Consider the following 19,222-nt stretch of genomic DNA (forward strand, 5'->3'; position numbering starts at 1 on the left):
TGGCAGAGGCCCTGGAGGTTTTTCCCCTTCCTCTGTAGCATGGGGTACATATCACAGCTGGAGGATTCTCTGCATCTTGGGGGCTTCAAAATATTTGAAGGCTTCAATATCTGAGATATAGGTGAGAGGATTATTCTAGGAGGGGGTGGGTGAGATTCTGTGGCCTGCACTGTACAGGGGGTCAGACTAGATGATCATAATGATCCCTTCTGATCTTAAAGTCTGTGAGTTTAAAGGTCACTCTGACCTTGTCAGCGAATATTTTTTTCTGCATCTGACAAGCATGTTTTCTTTTCCGTACATTACTGAATTTATTATGACCACTACAACCCCCTCTCTGTATGAAATCTTTATTAGTATTTATTATTTGTATTACAGTGTAGCACCTAGGAACCCTGATCAAGACCTCTGTGGAAGGTGGACTAGACCCTGAGGCCTCTTGCTGGAGGAATTTTGGTCCTGCCACACACAACCTCAGAAAATGCAATGGAGAGGTCCTCCAAGCAGGCTCCATTGGCTGCTTTTCCTGCAGCCAGTCAGAACTCAGAAAGCCAGTATAAAGAAAGTTTCTGAGCCAGAGCCAGTTAGTTCCTCTTAGAAACTCAAGGGCTACATCTACACTGGCATGATTTTCCGAAAATGCTTTTACGGAAAACTTTTCCGTTAAAAGCATTTTCGGAAAAGCGCATCTAGATTGGCAGGACGCTTTTCCAGAAAAGCACTTTTTCCGGAAAAGTGTCCGTGGCCAATCTAGACGCGCTTTTCTGCAAAAAAACTCCAATTGCCATTTTCGCGATCGGGGCTTTTTTGCGGAAAACACTACCGTGCTGTCTACACTGGTCCTTTTCCGGAACAGTTTTCTGGAAAAAGACTTTTGCCTGAATAGGAGCAGCATAGTTTTTCTGGAAAAGCACTGATGATTTTACATTAGATCGTCAGTGCTTTTGCGGAAATTCAAGCGGCCAGTGTAGACAGCTGGCAAGTTTTTCCGGAAAAGCGGCTGTTTTTCCGGAATAACTTGCCAGTGTAGACACAGCCAAGGTGTATAGAATGGTGAACTGGCTGACTGAGAGAGCAGCAGTACCATGGACAGATCAGTGCGGAGAGCTTATTGCAGGCTGGACTAGGTTGGGACATTGAGACAAAGCCTCTGGTAAGGACAAAAACGCGGCCTCCAGGAAGGAAGCACTGGGGGCACCACTCTATTCCAGGGTGGGAGCAGACTGAGGGATGCTGGAGAGGGCAGTGAGAAAGGCTCTGCTACATGTGTACCCCAGGAGTGGTTTGTTTCCTTTGGGTTACAGAAGACCCTCCATAAACAGAGAATGCAGGCACACACAGTCAGCTAGGGTCCATACATGAGTGGTGAGTGGGACCCCGTTACAGCCGCATTGTGCTAAGCCCTGCACAAATATGTAACAAAGAAACATAGTTCCTACTCTGGTGAAATCATAATCTATATGCCAGACAGGATGCAATAGATTCAAGTTGCAGGCAAACTGGGTGGAAATAGCTCGGGGAGATGAGGCAGTTGTGAAGCAAATGCAGTTTAACACACTACTTGCCTAATCCATGCCAACTGGAAGCAATTTGTAGGTATCACAATGTAGGCTTTAAGAAGGGATTTAATAGAGCATAAGGCTTTATAAAGTTTGGTAGGGAGATTTTCCCCTACCTGGGGAAAGCAGTATGGAATACAGTTTAGAGGTTATAGAAGGAAGATTCTTGTCAATTCTGTGTCCATATCTCTAAAAGCACAATCATAATTGATACTAAATGTCAATCTTTTGACAGTTTCAGCTGAGGCAAAGTAATGAACACTTATCTGAGATTGAACAGGACAGCTTTCTCTCCAGTTTAGGGTCAAACCACTCTGGCAAGGTAATGTTAAGGAATCTTGTACTATGTGTGCATGTAATGCTGTCATTCTAGAGCGGCAGTAATAGCCACTCCACAGGCTGTACGTGGTTCATCAGGTTTAGGCCCCACTGGGCTGCCAGTGCTATATTTACCTGTGTCTCCACAGGTATGGCTATGTGAATCTCCCATTTGCCACGGATCACCATTCCCGGCCAGTGGGAGCTGCGGGAAGAGGCATAGACTGGCATAGCCACTTTCCACAGTTCCCATTGGCTGTGAACGGTGATGCATGGCCAACAGGAGCATCAAGCACTGTACCAACGTACACACAGATAAATAACCCTGGTGAGCTGCATCTGGCTTATTGCATACTCCTGTTCTAGAGCTTTGCATGAGTACAAAGCATGCTTATTTTTGTTAAAAACAATTTTACAATAATTATAGTAATAATATACAGATCATCACTTAGGTAGTGCTGATACTATCTAGCTGCTTTAAAAGTTAAAGTCTTGGCTAGTTTTAGTTATGTGGGAGAAAATGCACAATAATACCATACATTGGGCCTCTGTGGGGTACACCCTGTATAGAAAATATTGAAAGCTGTGTACAGATTTTTTTCAGTTTGTGTGACTGCTTTTGGACATACACAGTTTTCACCAGTAGGAATGCAAATTGCTATAGTATGCAAAGCTGTAATTCCAATATTTTTATTCCCTTCAAATGGGAGTAAAACCTATATTGTCTTTATTCTGGCAATATTCTCATTAAGCTAAGCTGCTTTGACACCCATTGAGACTGTGAGGGTTTTTTTTGTTTGTTTGTTTGATTTTGTTTGTATTTTTAACAGAGTTTATCTGGATTTACTCTGGTGAATATTAGGAGACTGTGGCCCACTGTCTGCAAAGAAAGTGTTGTCAGGGTAAGGGCTGCCATGTGTCAGGGTGTGCGCTCCCCACCGTGCCTCAGTGACCCACTGCCTGTCTTCATCTAGCCCATCTCGGGCAAGCTACAGTCTGTATGGGGCTGCTCATCACCAGCACAGGGTGTATATCTGCTGCCCTGCTTACCTGGGCTGCGTTGCTACCACCCTCCAAGCCCCGGGCCTTGCCGCAGGCCTCCAGCCAGGGAGTGCCTTAGCTGGCACTCTCCTAGCCCTGCCTGGCTGCCCCAATACAGCCCTCTCTCCTGGGAGCCTCCTGCTTCCTCTGCTGCCAGCTCTTCACTGTTCTCCCCCAAAGCAAACTGTGCTTCTTTATATATCCCCCAGCTGGGCTCTCATTAGCCCTGACAGCCTCCGCTGGGTCTTTGCTTCCAGCCCCTGCTTCGGACCTGAGTTTTGCCCTTAAAGGGCTATTGCAGAGCAGGTGCCCCGTCACACCATGGAACATAAACAGTTTCAAGAGATCCAATTTCAAGAGATCCAAAATCATAAGTTTTAACCATATATGAGGGAGGCAGTCTACAAAACATATTGCCCATCCTGGTCATGAGGCAGCAACCAGACAGGCTGTGATGACCCCATAGCCTTGTGGATAGGGGGAAGCAGTAGATGTGGTATATATAGACCTTAGTAGGGCATTAGATACAGTCTCACATAATATTCTCTTTAACAAACTAGGGAACTACAGCCTAGATGAAGCTACTATGAGGTGGTGGAAAATTGGTTGGATAACAGTTCCCAGGGATTAGTCATCAAAGATTCACTGTCATGCAGGAAGGGCATAATGAGTGGGGTCCCACAGGGATCAGTTCTAGGAATGGTTCTGTTCAATATCTTCATTAATGATTTAGCTAATTGCATAGAGAGTACACTTATAATGTTTGTGGATGATACCAAGCTGGGAGAGATTGCAAGTGCTTTGGAGGATAGAGTTATAATCCAAAATGATCTGGACAAACTGGAGAAATGGTTTGAGATAAATAGATGAAGTTTAATAAGGACAAATGCAAAATACTCTACTTTGGATGGAACAATCAGTTGCACACATACAAAATGGGAAATGACTACCTAAGAAGTCATTGTGAAAAGGGATCTAAGGGTCATAGTGGACCACAAGCTAAATATGAGTCAACAGTATGATACTAATGCAAAAAAAGCAATCATCATTCTGGAATGTATTAAAAGGAGTATAGTAAGCAAGACACAAGAAGTAAATCTTCCATTCTACAGTGCACTGATTAGGTCTAAGCTGGAGTACTGTGTCCAGTTCTTTGTGCCACATTTTAGGAAAGAAGTGGATAAATTGGAGAAAGTCCAAAGAAGAGCAACAAAAATGATTAATGGACTAGAAAACAAGATCTATGAGGGAAGACTGAAAGAACTATGTTTGTTTAGTCTGAAAAAGAGAAGACTGAACGGGAGGCATGGTAACAACTTTCAAGTACCTAAAAAGTTGCAACAAGGAAGAGGGTGAAAAATTGTTCTCATTGGCCTCTGATGATAGGGCAAGAAGCAGTGGGCTTAAATTGCATCAAGGGAGTTTAGGCTGGATATTAGAAAAAACTGCCCAGACTATCTGGAATACATTGCCTAGGGATGTTGTGGAATCTTTGACAATGTAGATGTTTAAAAGCAGGTTAGGCAAACACCTATCAGGGATGGTTCATATAGTGTTTGGTCCTGCTATGAGTGCAGGGATTGGACTAGATAACCTCTTGAGTTTCCTTCCAGTTCTATGATACTATGACTTTTGTGAACTCCATGACAGACTTGCAACCTTATTTATATTTTATAAATATTTGTGTATTTACACAATACGCTAATTATGTTGCTTGCTTGTTTGGTCACATCTTAGTATTTCCTTTCTTTCATTGGGACTTCGTCCAACGTAAACTGTATTTAAGTGAATTCTTACCCCATTCCCCACATCTATTAGTCTGAGTGTGTTTGTGGTTTGTAGAGGCAATGAAAAGTATTGAGGCTATTTGAATAGAATGTGTGATATGTCCCTCATATGTCACACAATACAGGAGAAATCAAAATCCTTTTACATCAAATTTTGACGTTTCTCGCCCGATCATAAGGAGCATAGATTCTGATAATGATTTACTCTGTTTTGGGGGCCTGAGATTTTTCCACCTGGACTATACTTTTTTTTGCAATGTTTGACTGTAATGAAAAAATTACCTTACTCTTTTGGTACAGAAGTTCTGATGCTGACAGAGTCCTCAGTTCTGACTGTCTGACCCTTTCTTTGGGCTTGGCAGATGTCTATTGTGTTGTCTGAATCATTCTGCAGGAGGATTATTTCCCCATTGTACTATAAACACAGTACATGAACAATATAAAATGATTGAATAGAACATCTCTCATTCAAACTGTATCTCAGACAACTCCGAGGTGCTAAATAATGTAATTGCCAAGTTAAATAATAAATAATAGCAGAGGCAGAGAAAAATGAGGAATAGGGGAGAAAATACTTGTTTTCAAATGTGAGATGGAAAGAGTTGGACTGAGAAAGAAAGGAAAACTGCCCAAGTGGGAGACGAGTCTAAAGCTGCAGAAAAGAAAGCTTTCACAAATACGGTAGTAGGAATGCATAGAAAGGATGCTAATGCTCAATGAACAGAGCGAGCAGAGCAAATGAATAAACATAGATATTGATCTCTGGGAAGAATAAGCCAGATAGTTCTTTGGAATAAGGAATATTTTAGTGAAGAACTTTCATTGTAAATATTTCCTATGCTGATGTCTATCTCCAATTAAATGTTTGCACCTGGGTTTTTTTCTAACACACAATATTAGGGATCAGAGTTTTAAAACATTGAGCCTCTTTCTTCTCTCATCTTGGTTTTACATCTATGTAACTACTAATTGATAGACTCATGATTTACACAGGTATAAGAGGGTATGTCTACACTACAGCACTAATTCGAACTAACTTAATTCGAATTAGTTAATTCGAACTAAGCTAATTCGAACTAGTGCATCTAGACCTAAAAACTAGTTCGAATTAGCATTTTGCTAATTCGAACTAGCATGTCCACATTGAGTGGACATTGAACCGAGGTTAAGGATGGCCGGAATCAGTGCCGGCAGGGCATCAGATTAGGACTTAGAGCGTAGAGCTGCTGTCTCAGGCTAGCCGAGGGCTGTGCTTAAAGGGACCTGACCCCCACCCCGGAGAGACAGTTCTCAGGGGTTCCCCACTCACTTGTCTAACTCGATGAGGGACAGCAAAGCAGTCCTGGCTTGGAGTGCCCTGAATGCCCACACTCGGCACATCACAGCACTCAGCCATCAGCCCGGCTGCACTTGCCGCAGGCTGCCATTCGGGGGGGTGGGGTCAATTGGGGGGCTGCAGGAGAGCTTCCACCCCGAGGAGCCTTCCTCACCATCGGGGGCTCGTCTCCCATTCCTCCCTCACCTCCTTCCACTTACCCCTCCCTAGCCCCCCTTCCTGATGTACAAAATAAAGGATGTGTGTGTTAAAAAATAGAAACTCTCTTTATTTAACAAAACTGGGGGAGACTGGGAAAAGGAGAGTGGGAGAGGGAGGGCAACTAAAATGATCAGGGTTTTGGAACAGGTCCCATATGAAGAGAGGCTAAAGAGACTGGGACTTCTCAGCTTAGAAAAGAGGAGACTGAGGGGGGATATTATAGAGGTCTATAAAAGCACGAGTGGTGTGGAGAGGGTGCATAAAGAAAAGTTCTTCATTAGTTCCCATAATAGAAGGACTAGAGGACACCAAATGAAATGAATGGGTAGCAGGCTTCAAACTAATAACAGCAAGTTGTTCTTCACAAAGCAAATAGTCAACCTGTGGAACTCCTTGCTGCAGGAGTCTGTGAAGGCTAGAACTATAACAGAGTTTAAAGAGAAGTTAGATAAATTCATGGAGGCTGGGTCCATGGAGTGGTATTAGCCAGGGGATAGAAATGGTGCCCCTGGACTCTGTTTTGGAAGGCTGGAGATGGATGGCACTAGACAAATAGCTTGGTCATTGTCTTCGGTCCATCCACTCCGTGGTAGCTGATGTTGGCCACTGTCGGCAGACAGGCTACTGGGCTAGATGGACCTTTGGTCTGACCCAGTACGGCCGTTCTAAGCTCAGGGCTCAGGGTCGGGGGTCTCACTGGACCACCTTGATTTTCATGCAAACCTGCTCCTGGGTGGCCAGGCTGGCAGCTATCCTGCCCTAGATGGCCACTTTCCTGTGCCTAGTTCAGAGGTCGTGAATGAGGTCCACGATCTCTGCACTAGACCAGGCGGGCGCCCGCCTCTTACGGCCCTGGGCAGGCTCCTGGGAGCCGCCAGCCTGGTTCCGGGAACAGGCGGAGGGCTGGGTGGCAGCGGGTGGCTGGTTTGTGACATGCCAGGTGCAGGGTCTGCTGGCTGGGTGCTGGCAGGCTTGCACCTGGCACGGGCACCGTAGCCAGACCATGCCCCTTTAAGGGCTCCGGGGCCGGGAGGGGGGCAGAAGAGTTTCCCTGGTGGTACCCAGAGTGACCACCAGGGAAAGCTGGGGAGGGCTAGCCTCCCACTAGTTCGAATTAAGTGGCTACACAGCCCTTAATTTGAACTACTTAATTCGAACTAGGCGTTAGTCCTCGTAGAATGAGGTTTACCTTATTCGAATTAAGCACTCCGCTAGTTCGAATTAAGTTCGAACTAGCGGTTTGCCTGTGTAGCGCCTATCAAAGTTAATTTGAACTAAAGTCTGTTAGTTCGAATTAACTTTGTAGTGTAGACATACCCAGAGAGAGGAAAAATCAGGCCCTGGCCCCTACTTGTGCACATACACTGAATTGTAAATCCCATTTGCGATGGGCTCTTAAATGGGTTTGTTTCACATGAAAATCAGAAAGTTTCATACACAAGGATAGTGTACATAAACTACCTGTAAATAATAACCTACACCAAATTGTGCATGCATAAATTAAAGCCAGGGCGAGACCGCCCTCCCCCCCTTTTGAAAGGCCATATTCTTTTCTAGATTACCTTTTGAAGGTGTATAGAAATGTGCCTCTCCCCCTCCTCCCAAAATATCAAAGGAAGTATGTGACCCTACAGGTATTTAACTCAAAAGAAGTCAATGTCTTATGTCACTTCAACAGAGAGGAAGTGCACTGTATTGGCCCCCTTTGCATTTGAAGTGAAACGAGCAATTTTGAGCAATTTCACAGAGGAAATGAAGAGATTAATGGAACGGAAAGTACAGAACTGTGCAACTGCAGAACGTTTAACTGTGTGATTGACATGAATGAAAGCAAAAAATATAATAAAAACAGCCTCAGAAAATGTTTATTGTTTTTTTAGATTCTAGGGGACTGTTTAAAAAAAAAACAACGAACAAAAGTTCAGACAGATTTGAACACCAAAGAGAAATTAATCTCTGCAGGGCTTCCCGGAAAATGAAGAACTATGAGAGGAATCAGAGTGACTGGCATCTCAATGCCGCTGTCTAGTGATGTAGAAACTAGTTTTCTGCCTGACTGCCCAGACCCCAGAGCAAACTTCTGGCAGAGAAGAAACAGACAAGACATGCATTAAAAAAAGCTCTGAGATACCACTAATGAAATAGTGGGTTTCCTTCAACAGCAGAGACCAAATTCAACTCCTCTAACCTATGTAGGTAGTTCCATTGTTAGCATGTGTGCACAGTGTTTAGTATTCTGCTCTTGGTACTAACTAAGAGGATGGGTTTGTTTTTTTCTAAATCCCTGTTTTTTCTTTTTTTCTTTTCTTGTGCATTTCATCGTATTCCCCTCTCTCTTTTGGCTTCACAGCAGGGAGCCCAAACCTATAGGGTGGTTTTATTATTCTTATTAGTCTTGTTTATTACTGTGAAACCTAAGGACCAACCAAGAATGGGAGCTCCATTGTGCAAGGCACTATACAACACAGAGTAATAGATGGCCTTGCCCGGAAGAATTTACAATCTAAATAGGCCAATAGACACAGTGGGGGCAAGGGGCAGAACACACAAGTAGAGTGAACCCATGTGATGGCAGCAAACATGATGTTCCACAATTCTGCGGGAGTGGGTTTAGTTAGGAGAGGAGCTGGTACATGGCAAGACATAGGAAGTAGGGGTGAGGGATGGGAAAAGAGAGTAAGAGGTCAGGTACAGGGTGAAGCTGAGATGAAGAGACACTGATGTGTGGGGAAGGAGAGAATTGGAGCAAACAGCCAATCAGCACAGAATAGAGAAAGTCCAGTCCAGACTGCAGAAAATCTTTGAATGCCCCTGCTTCAGCTGCTTCTGTGATTGATCCCACTGGCTGGTTTCTTTCTGCACTTTTCTCACAAGGCACATAGTGGAGGGAAGGTGAGGCATAATTTTCCAAGAGATCTGGGGTCTCCCCTTTATATTTCTGAGTCTGGAGAAGGACAGCTGAAGGAAGGACAGCTGAAGGATTTCTTCCCCAGTGTAGCAATCACTGCTTTGGCTGCTGCTAGCCACTGCAGACGCTGGCTGGTATGTCTCTATAGTTTTACACTAAGACACTAAGACCACATGGTGGATGGCTGAAAAGGCATCACCATATTGCCCCAACATTGGGGGGGGGGGGGTGAGGGAGTGGATTCTCCTGCACTGTTCTGGGTCTAGGGGTCCTGGAAGAAGATATGGCCTGGGCTGGGCCCTATTTTACACCCTCTGCCCACCACTATCTGCATACGCCATGTCTAGGCATAATATGGCCTGCAGGCTAGATCCGGCCCACTAAGTCACCGGATCAAGCTCGCGGACATTGTGGGGAGTCCCATGCAGGCTCTCTGCTTGCCTCACTCCACCCACACGCCGCTCAGAAACTTGGCTGTGAGATTGTTTTTCTTTAAAAACTGAGTCCAGAAAGGAGGGGAAAGCTTTAGGAGCTGTTCCTGCCCCCATCACAATCCCATTGGCTGATTTCTGGCAAGATGAGAGCTTCCTGTTTCAATAACAGGCAGCCATGAAGCACAAGGGGCTCCAGGGCACAGGGTACAGCATGGGTGGAGGCGAGGATAGGGGCAGGCAGGGAGACTGATTCAGGAACTGCTGCTGGCTGGTAAGTCTCCTGGCAGAGCCTACCTTTGGCACCCCAGTCCCTCCATTCCCAAATCCTCTGCCCCCTACTCCTGCCCCTACTCCACATACCCAAATCTTCTGGCCCCCTCCTGTACCCCCTCCTGTACCCAGCTGCTTTTGCGGAAAAACTTGCCAGCTGTCTACACTGGCCGCTTGAATTTCCGCAAGAACACTGACGATCTCATGTAAGATTGTCAGTGTTCTTGCGGAAATGCTATGCTGCTCCCATTCGGACAAAAGCCCTCTTGCGCAAATGCTTTTGCGCAAGAGTGCTAGTGTAGACAACTCATTATTATTTTGTGCAAAAAAGCCCCGATGGCGAAAATGGCGATCAGGGCTTTCTTGCACAAAACTGCATCTAGATTGACACGGACACTTTTCCGCAAAAAGTGCTTTTGTGGAAAAGCGTCCGTGCCAATCTAGACGCTCTTTTCTTCAAATGCTTTTAACGGAAAAACTTTTCCATTAAAAGCATTTGCAGAAAATCATGCCAGTCTAGACGTAGCCGTGGTGTTTCTCTGAATCCTCTGCAACTGAGCAGCATCCTTCTTATCCAGAACTGGATACGGTATTCCAGCGGTGGCTGCACCAGTGCCAAAGACAGAAGTAATATAACTTCCGTATTCCTACTCGAGATTTCTCTGTACAAGCATACAAGGATCATGTTAACCCTTTTGGCAACAGTATCATATTGGGAGCTTATGTTCACCCAATTAGCCACCATGATACCCAACTCTCTCTTCAGAGTCACTGCTTCCTAGGATTATTTATCATTATTAGTTGTTTATTATTTGGGAAGTTCAGAAGAAAGAGTAACGTGAAGGTCTGTGGGGGATTTGTTTTGTTTTTGTTAGTTGCTTGATTTTTTTTTTTTTTTACTGTGGACTAAAAAAAAATCAGCCTTTGGTGGAAACGGGAAAGAGAAGATTGGCAAATTGGTAAATCAAGGTGGAGAAGCTTTCCACATACGGGAGTGAGCAGGGGAATAAGAGTGGGATAATGAGATGAAGCGAACATCAAGAGTAGAACAGAAGGAGCCAACACAATAAGAAATGAGAGCAAAAATGCAGGCCATACGATTTATATATAATCTAAAAAGGGAAGACAATACATTTTGGCTGTGTCTACACTGGCCACATAACCCGTAATAGCTATGGAAATGAGAGAAGTCAGAATAGGGAAATGCGCGGGGGATTTAAATATCCTCCGCGGGATTTAAATAAACATGGCCGCCGCTTTTTTCCGGCTTGGGGAAAAGCCGGAAAAGAGCATCCAGACTGGCGCGATCCTCCGGAATAAAGCCTTGCAAGTAGGAATAAGAGATCCTCCGGAATAGGGCTTTATTCCGGAGGATCACGCCAGTCTGGATGCTCTTTTCCAGCTTTTCTCCTGTGGGATTCATGTACGTTGGTCTAAGATTAGTGGTAGGATTTAGTGTGTGGGTGCTGGGTGGCCCATGATATACAGGAGGTCAGGCTTGATAATCTAATGGTCATTTTGGCCTAAATCTCTATTACTTTAGTTGCTAGTAAACATGATCTATTCTAATGTTGCTCTCATCACTGGAGTGCTAGGGTAGGGAACCTTTTTTGGGTCTGGGGCTGCTGACCCACAGAAAAATCAGTCAGCGGTCACACACAAATGAGAAGCCAAAAAAAACCCCAAAAAACCCTCACCGATGTGGCCCTTGATTGAGGAGAAAGACACTCCCCACATTCCCCTTGCACACCAGCACCTAGGCGGGTTCTAGGCTAGTAGATTTTGTGTGCTCCAGCCCCACAGGAGGAGGAAGAGAGTGGGACTGGAGCACCAGCAAAGGATCCCCAATGTTGGAGGAGAGCCCTTAGCCTTAGGGGCTGCATACAGTCCCTGGGCTTTAGGTTCCCCATCTATGCTATAATGTCTGTGCACTTTTCAACAGAATATTAAGCAATACAACTAACATCTGTCACATTTGGTCTTTCATCCACTCCCCAGGGGGGCAGTTGTGTGTTCAGTGGAGTGTTGTGTTAGGTTTGTTTTTCTTTGTTTCTTTTTGGGAGTTATGTACATATTTCTCTGTATTTATATTACAAAAGGGAAATCTAAGAAATGCACTCCACCTTTGGCATGTAAGGGGGGCAGGGAGGGTAGTTTCTCCTTCACAGACAGGTTTTATCCTTATTGTAGAAAAATACTTTGTGCCACAAGGGTGGAATTATCAATCACATTCCTCATGCCCAAGTTTTAAGTTCTTTTAGACATCCTGGGGCCCAGGTCATTGAATGCCATGAAAACAAGGATTCAGACCTTGAACTGAACTCAATAACAAAAATGGTGAGGGTAGGGTATACAAGGACATTTAAATAGTTTCCATTTTCCATCATCAAGGTAACTTCATTTTTATGGTGACTGGAGTGATTGTTCTACATGTAAGCATAAGGCCTCATTGTGTGGTCTTTAACAAAGCAAAGCTTATGTGGGGCTATTAGGGAAATAGAATGTGTCTAGACTACAAGGTTTTTTCGAAAAAAGTGGCCTTTTTTCGAAAAAAACTTCCCCTGCGTCTAGACTGCTGCCGTGTTCTTTTGAAATACATCGTTTTACGAGGAATAACACCTTTTTTTGAAAGTGCTCTTTTGAAAAAAGGCATTATTGAACGTGAACTCTGCTTTTCAAAAGAGAGCTTCCAGACTGCTTGGGTGCTCTCTTTTGAAAAAGCGGCTCACTTTTTCGAAATTATTGGCTGTAGTCAAGACGTTCTCTTTCAAAAGAGGCTTGTAGTCTAGACATACTCATAGAGTAAAAATTCCAATGCACCTAAGTGACTAAAGTTCCACCCTTTACTTTAGAGTACTGGAACAAGAAACAGAGCAAATGATTACTCCTTCCTGAGGTCTTATTTAGATATAAACTATTCTCTAATTGGACCAGTGTTTAAATACCACAGTTTGGACCTTAGGCCAAAGTCGTTAATTAGGGTGGAAGAGAGGAGCAAGAGGATGAAATGAAGAACATAAAAAATTAGGTGAAATATAAGGAAAATCTTCATAGATTTTTAAGGCCAAAAGGGACCGTTATCATTATCTGTTCTGTCTCCATCACAGCCTTTAGCCATGGAAATTCCCCCACTGATTCCTGGCTGAGGAATAGACTTCCAAGAAAAGAAGTGGAAGCCCTTCCCCTGGGACATACTAAAACTGGACTGGACACTGCTCTAGAACATGTACTATAGAAACAAAACTGTCTTGGCAGGGAGGTGGACTAGATGGTCTAATAGGTCCTTTCAGTTTCCAATTTCTATGGTTTACATACATTTCCTTTTTTGTGCACAAATTTGCATAAAACACAAAAAATTATTTGTCACTACTGTGTGATACACTCAGTCACTTCATTAGAACTTCTCTGGGCCACAGCTAGAAACTCCCACTGCTATTACCCAAACTCTACAATATTGCTCACATCATTGATCATTCTCCCCATCCAAATGGAAACTGGACACAAAAATAACTAAGCTCGCTGTGCCTGCCCCACACATAGAGAAAATGATATGTAAGCTAAAAATAAAGAGATTAACACACATGTATGGGAACGTGAGACTGATCAGTTCTTTGTAGTGGGGGTCCTATCCCATGACATGCGGAGAATTCATCACATTGGAGATGCTTAGTTCTTCTGAGCATACATTGGTTCTGCACATTAGTGACGGGTATGTAGTGAAAAGGAAGCTGTGTTAATGCTGCAGTGTGTAGCAACACATACCAGTGAAAGGCTATGGTGGAGGACGAACAGGAGGGAAAGGCATCTCCTAGCTGATGGACCCTTTCCCCCACCATAGCCTTTCCCCACTTGCAAAGTCATTATAATCCTCCATAGGGTGAGCTGGCAGAACATTTCTCAGCTGCCTCCCCCATGCTAGAGTCTTTCCTCTTGCCTCTCTGTGCCAGAGCCTGTCCCCTTGCCTCTCCATGCCAGAGCCTGTCCTCACTTCCAGAGTCTCTTCTTTGCAAGGAGTAAGGCTTCAGCATTGGAGAGGGTGGAGGACATTGCATCGATGGGGAAACACTGCCATTGCAAGGTGAGAACCTTGTGGATACATAAATGGGTCCATGCCAATGGGCTTCAGGCGGGTGTTCATTCATCTAAGCTAGGCCTTACCATCTATACCATTTTTTACTCTTATGCTTTCTGGGCTACATGTCCCCATAAGAAGTGTGCAGTATAGATAGGATATGCAAGATCAGGCCCTTAATTTGTTTTTGTTTTCTAAATCTTCATTCATTGTGTGTGGTGTGTGAAATGAAAACAAGGCACATTTGTTAATCAAATGTGGTATAAACTCATGTAGAGGTTTACTCACCAGCATTGCCAACATCATAGCATAATTATTCTTCAAAGTATCTTATACCTTTAATGAGTTTGCATTTAATGTCTCTTTCCCAATATCAGTCACTGGCTTGTGATTGCTATTTCAGGTTGGGAGGAGGAGGAAGGAAACATAGCTAGAGGCTGAATTTACAGTATAAATTAACAGCCAGCTAGACCTATTGTAGATGATTAATTTGTCTTTGATTATAACTGTGCATTGAGTAAGAGAAAATTACTTTCTTTGATTTGCTTGTTCAGTATGGGTTTGGAAAATGGCCACTGGAATTTGAAATCAAAACTACATATATTGAAATGCAAAGCGTGCAAAATTTGATGGAATTTAAATGATGAGGAGAAGCTTTAAATAGCACTTCAGAAGGCAGTGAAAGTTTGTTAAAAGACCCAAGACAAATGACTTTTGGTTGATTATTGTGACATGATAAGATTAGTGTTAACAGGGGGCCAGTAAAGAAGGTTGTCAGCACATCTGGGTTTTTTTTAAGCCCCTTAAACTATCTGTTGACAGATTACAGTTGTAATAAATATCTCCAGTGGTAATTAAAATTAATCTTACTGTCTTCTTCTATGATTGAAGTAACATTTACTTCAGCAAAAAGTTAATTTTAAATTAACAGTTGCTAGAGTGCTACACTTTTGTTGCACATACAGAAGTCGGTATCTAGTTGACATATAATATTCTTCTTCAGTTCCTTCTTCAGCTGCTTTGTAGGATATACAAGCAATTTAAATAGTTTTCATGTTCCATCGTCAAGGTGACTGCATTTTTATGGTGACTGTAGTGGTTTTTCTACATATAAGCATAAGGCCACATCCTGTGGTCTTTAACAAAGCAAAGCTTTTGTGGGGCTATTAGGGAGATAGAGTAAAAATTCCAGTGCACCTAAGTGACTCAATAGCTACATATTTTCAAACTGCCTACTTCACTTGAAAGTGACTTGGGAACTTATGCAAAATTTACCAAGAGTTCACACCTTCTATTTTCATAGATCCTTCTAGGACTTCTCTTTGTTTCGTGTCTTGCTCCTGCTTTCCTAGCTTTGGAACTAAAATAGTTCCCCTGTGTAAGGGGACTGAAGGCAACCAAGCAGGTGTTGCTCATATCTTGTGCAGAACAAAGCTCTGCCCAGCAGGGGTTTCTTCACAGCTGTGGGTGAGGCAGGCTGTGGTGATGGGGACAGAGTACCAGTGACTCTCCAGAGGATCAGTCACAGCTTCTCCAGTTCTCCAGTGAGACATGCTGGTTCTATAAACAGCTGCTGCAGCCACTTACTTTCAGTATGAGTTATGGATGCTTAGCGTGGGATCAGGAGCTGGCCCAGTGACGTTATGAGAGGGAGCACATTCATATGGATGTGTGTATATAGGTACTGAATGTGTATGAGAGTATGTAGCTATATGAATATAAGATAAAATAGCAAATCAAAAACTCAGTGGGACAGAAGGAAAGCTAACAGAATAATTCTGAACCTTAGTCTACAAAAGAAAAAGTAGTAGGCCGGTGTGCAATGTAAGGAACAAGTGGCAATTATTTGGTGCTTGCCCTGTTTTGAATTATGTCTTCTCTGAACTGGCTCTGAATGTGTCATTGTATGCCTTTTTCTGTTGCCTACTTTGAAACAATGCTAAAAAGGGTTCTTACTAGCCTGCAGTTTAATAAAATTCATGTTTCCAGAATAGTGACTCAGTTTTGTTTGTTTCATTGTAGGCTAAAGGTTCTTCAGCTATAACATCAGGTACCCAGAAGAAGGTAAAGAGAACTTTACCCAACCCACCTCCAGAAGATGTTACCACAGGGACTCAGTCTGCATTCGCTACTGTGGGGTCAGTTTCACGCAGAAGGATCTGTAGAACCAACACCATGGCCAGAGCTAAAATTCTCCAAGATATAGACAGGGAATTGGATCTGGTAGAACGAGAGTCAGCCAAGCTTAGGAAGAAGCAAGCAGAGCTAGATGAGGAAGAAAAAGAAATAGATGCCAAACTGCGGTACTTGGAAATGGGCATCAATAGGCGGAAAGAAGCCTTGTTAAAGGAAAGAGAAAAGAGAGAGCGTGCCTATCTCCAAGGAGTAGCCGAGGAACGTGATTACATGTCAGATAGTGAAGTTAATAATACCAGGCCTACTAGACTAGAAGCCCAGCATGGCTTGGAAAGACCACGAACTGCACCACAGACAGAATTTAATCAATTTATTCCACCGCAGACCCAGCCAGAAACTCAGTTTGCTCCCCCTACAAGCCCTTATACACAATATCAATATTCTTCTGCTCCTCTTCCTACCCAAGCACCAACACAATATACCCAACAGTCACATTACCAACAACAACAGACTTTATATCATCAACAGGTTTCACCCTATCAAACCCAGTCAGCCTTCCAGCCTGTGGCTACCATGTCCTTTACTCCTCAAACGCAGCCTCCACTAACCCAACAGTCATCATATCAGCTCCCATCTCAAATGATGGTGCTACAGCAAAAGCCAAGGCAAACATTATATTTGGAGCCTAAGATAACAACAAACTATGATGTGATTCGAAATCAGCCTCTCATGATAGCACCTGTTTCCACGGATAGTACTTATGCAGTTTCCCATCTTGGCAGCAAATATAATACCTTGGATTTAAGGATAGGGCTGGATGAAAGAAGCAGCATAGCTAGCAGTCCCATATCAAGCATATCTGCAGATTCATTCTATGCAGACATAGACCATCACCACACACCACGAAATTATGTGTTGATCGATGACATAGGAGAGCTTACAAAGGGAACAGCGGCACTGAGTTCTGCTTTTAGCCTTCACGAGAAAGACCTGACAAAAACCGATCGGCTTCTTCGAACCACCGAAGCCCGGAGGGCACAGGAAGTGACGGACTTCCTAGCACCACTGCAGACTTCTTCTCGATTACATACTTATGTAAAAGCTGATGAAGATCCAATGGAAGATCCATATGAGCTGAAGCTTCTAAAACATCAGATCAAGCAGGAATTCCGCAGGGGTGCAGAAAGCCTTGATCACCTTGCTGGCCTTTCTCAGTATTACCATGCAGATAGCAGCTACAGGCATTTCCCCAAATCTGAGAAATACAGCATAAGTAGGCTCACACTTGAGAAACAAGCGGCCAAGCAGCTCCCAGCAGCCCTCCTCTACCAGAAGCAGTCAAAGCACAAGAAAGCTTTGATAGACCCGAAACTGTCAAAGTTTTCACCTATCCAGGAAAGCCGAGACCTCGAGCCTGATTATTCTAGTTATCTGACCTCCAGTACTTCATCACTTGGGGGCATTACCTCCAGGGCAAGGCTTCTTCAGGATGATATCACTTTTGGCCTTCGAAAAAATATCACAGACCAACAGAAATTTATGGGACCATCACTGACATCATCCCTTGGAGCCAACCTTGGGACAACAGTAGGACCAACCATGAGATCCACATTGCAAGATGAAACTGATAAATCCTATAGTAGTGGCAGTAGATCAAGGCCCTCATCCAGACCCTCTTCCATCTATGGACTTGATTTATCATTAAAAAGAGATTCCTCTAGCTCTTCTTTAAGACTGAAAGCCCAAGAGTCTGAACCATTAGATATTTCTTTTAGTCATGCAGCTCCCTCTGGAAGAACTAAACCTACAAGTCTACCTATTAGCCAAAGCAGGGGAAGAATCCCAATAGTAGCACAGAACTCAGAGGAAGAGAGCCCTTTAAGTCCTGTTGGTCAGCCAATGGGAATGGCAAGAGCTTCAGCTGGACCCCTGCCACCAATATCTGCAGATACTCGGGAGCAGTTTGGATCAAGCCATTCACTACCTGAGGTCCAGCAGCACATGAGGGAAGAGTCACGGACTCGTGGGTATGATCGGGATATAGCCTTCATCATGGATGACTTTCAGCATGCCATGTCAGACAGTGAAGGTAAACTAGGCATCAGACTGCTATATTACTCTCACAGCACAAATCCTCATTTCTATGCATGCGTCTGATATTTCACATCTTACAAGGACCTGCTCTTCTTTTTCTTCCTTTGTGCATCTTTTCTGTATCGCTTTTTTTATTTTGTTTTGTTTGTTTTATTCTAAAAGCAGATTTGGGATGGTGCTTGGATATATATATAATAGTGTGCTGAAGTCATTTGTTGTTGATTTGGTTTCCTTTTGGTTTGCTTGTGCATTTTCCTTTTTATTTGCTGGTGTCTACTTTTATAAAGGCATTATATAAATAGAATAATATGTATTATAAAGTGTACTCCATACTCTTCAATCCTTACATGGGGCTTCATTCTCTGAATTCTGAGTGCTGATTTTTTTTTACCGTTTTCTTGAAAAATTGATGATGCGGTCTCCAAATCTTTAAAAGCAAAAGAAACTAGTAAGAAAAAAACTGGATGCATAAAATTTCATTTTGGGTTTCAAGATTCAGTAACTCCAATTTCTGAAGCATATAGAGTTATAGTTGCACCTTATAAGCAAGAGTACTGTGTGCTAAAAGTCAGTATTGTGTATTAGAACCGTGAAGAGCTTAATGTGATAGCAAATGAACACCCTAAGAATGGTCTGTTAAAATATATTTGTCATATGGACTTCAGTGCATTCAGAATTGTGATTATATAAGAAAATTTATTGTTCAGATGGCACAAGGTAGCCTCATTCATCAATAAATTTCCACTTATGGGTTATCCAGCTTAACTGATTCATGTGGACCCCATATAAGACCTCTGCCGGAGAAGCACAAGAGCTCATCTAATTTAGGTTCATGAACAGGAACCTTTTTGATGTATTATAAATGGTATAATTAAAAAGTGTTTCATTTAAATACGTACAGCAGAATGTTAAGCTGGTGTTAAATACTAAATAACTACAAATTATCCATTCACTTGGTTTGTCTCTAGTCAAATTGAAAACCTTTTCAAAGTGTTTAAAAATCATAGTCATTCTGAAAGAAAAGGAAATGCACGTTTCATCTGCTTTTCATTGTATGTGCTCTGTT

The 19,222-nt window shown here is 43.2% G+C and overlaps 1 protein-coding gene across 1 annotated transcript in view; it reads left to right on the forward strand.

Annotated features, from left to right (window-relative positions):
* The window catches only part of PCLO (piccolo presynaptic cytomatrix protein), a 506,430-nt gene that overhangs the window by 290,547 nt on the left and 196,661 nt on the right, over positions 1–19,222 (forward strand). The window contains exon 7 of the mRNA XM_014570493.2: positions 15,949–18,151. Within this exon, the coding sequence (XP_014425979.2) occupies positions 15,949–18,151 (2,203 nt within the window). The remainder of the gene's footprint in view (positions 1–15,948; positions 18,152–19,222) is intronic.

The sequence above is a fragment of the Pelodiscus sinensis genome, chromosome 1, assembly GCF_049634645.1.
Source record: "Pelodiscus sinensis isolate JC-2024 chromosome 1, ASM4963464v1, whole genome shotgun sequence".
Taxonomy (NCBI): Eukaryota; Metazoa; Chordata; order Testudines; family Trionychidae; genus Pelodiscus; species Pelodiscus sinensis.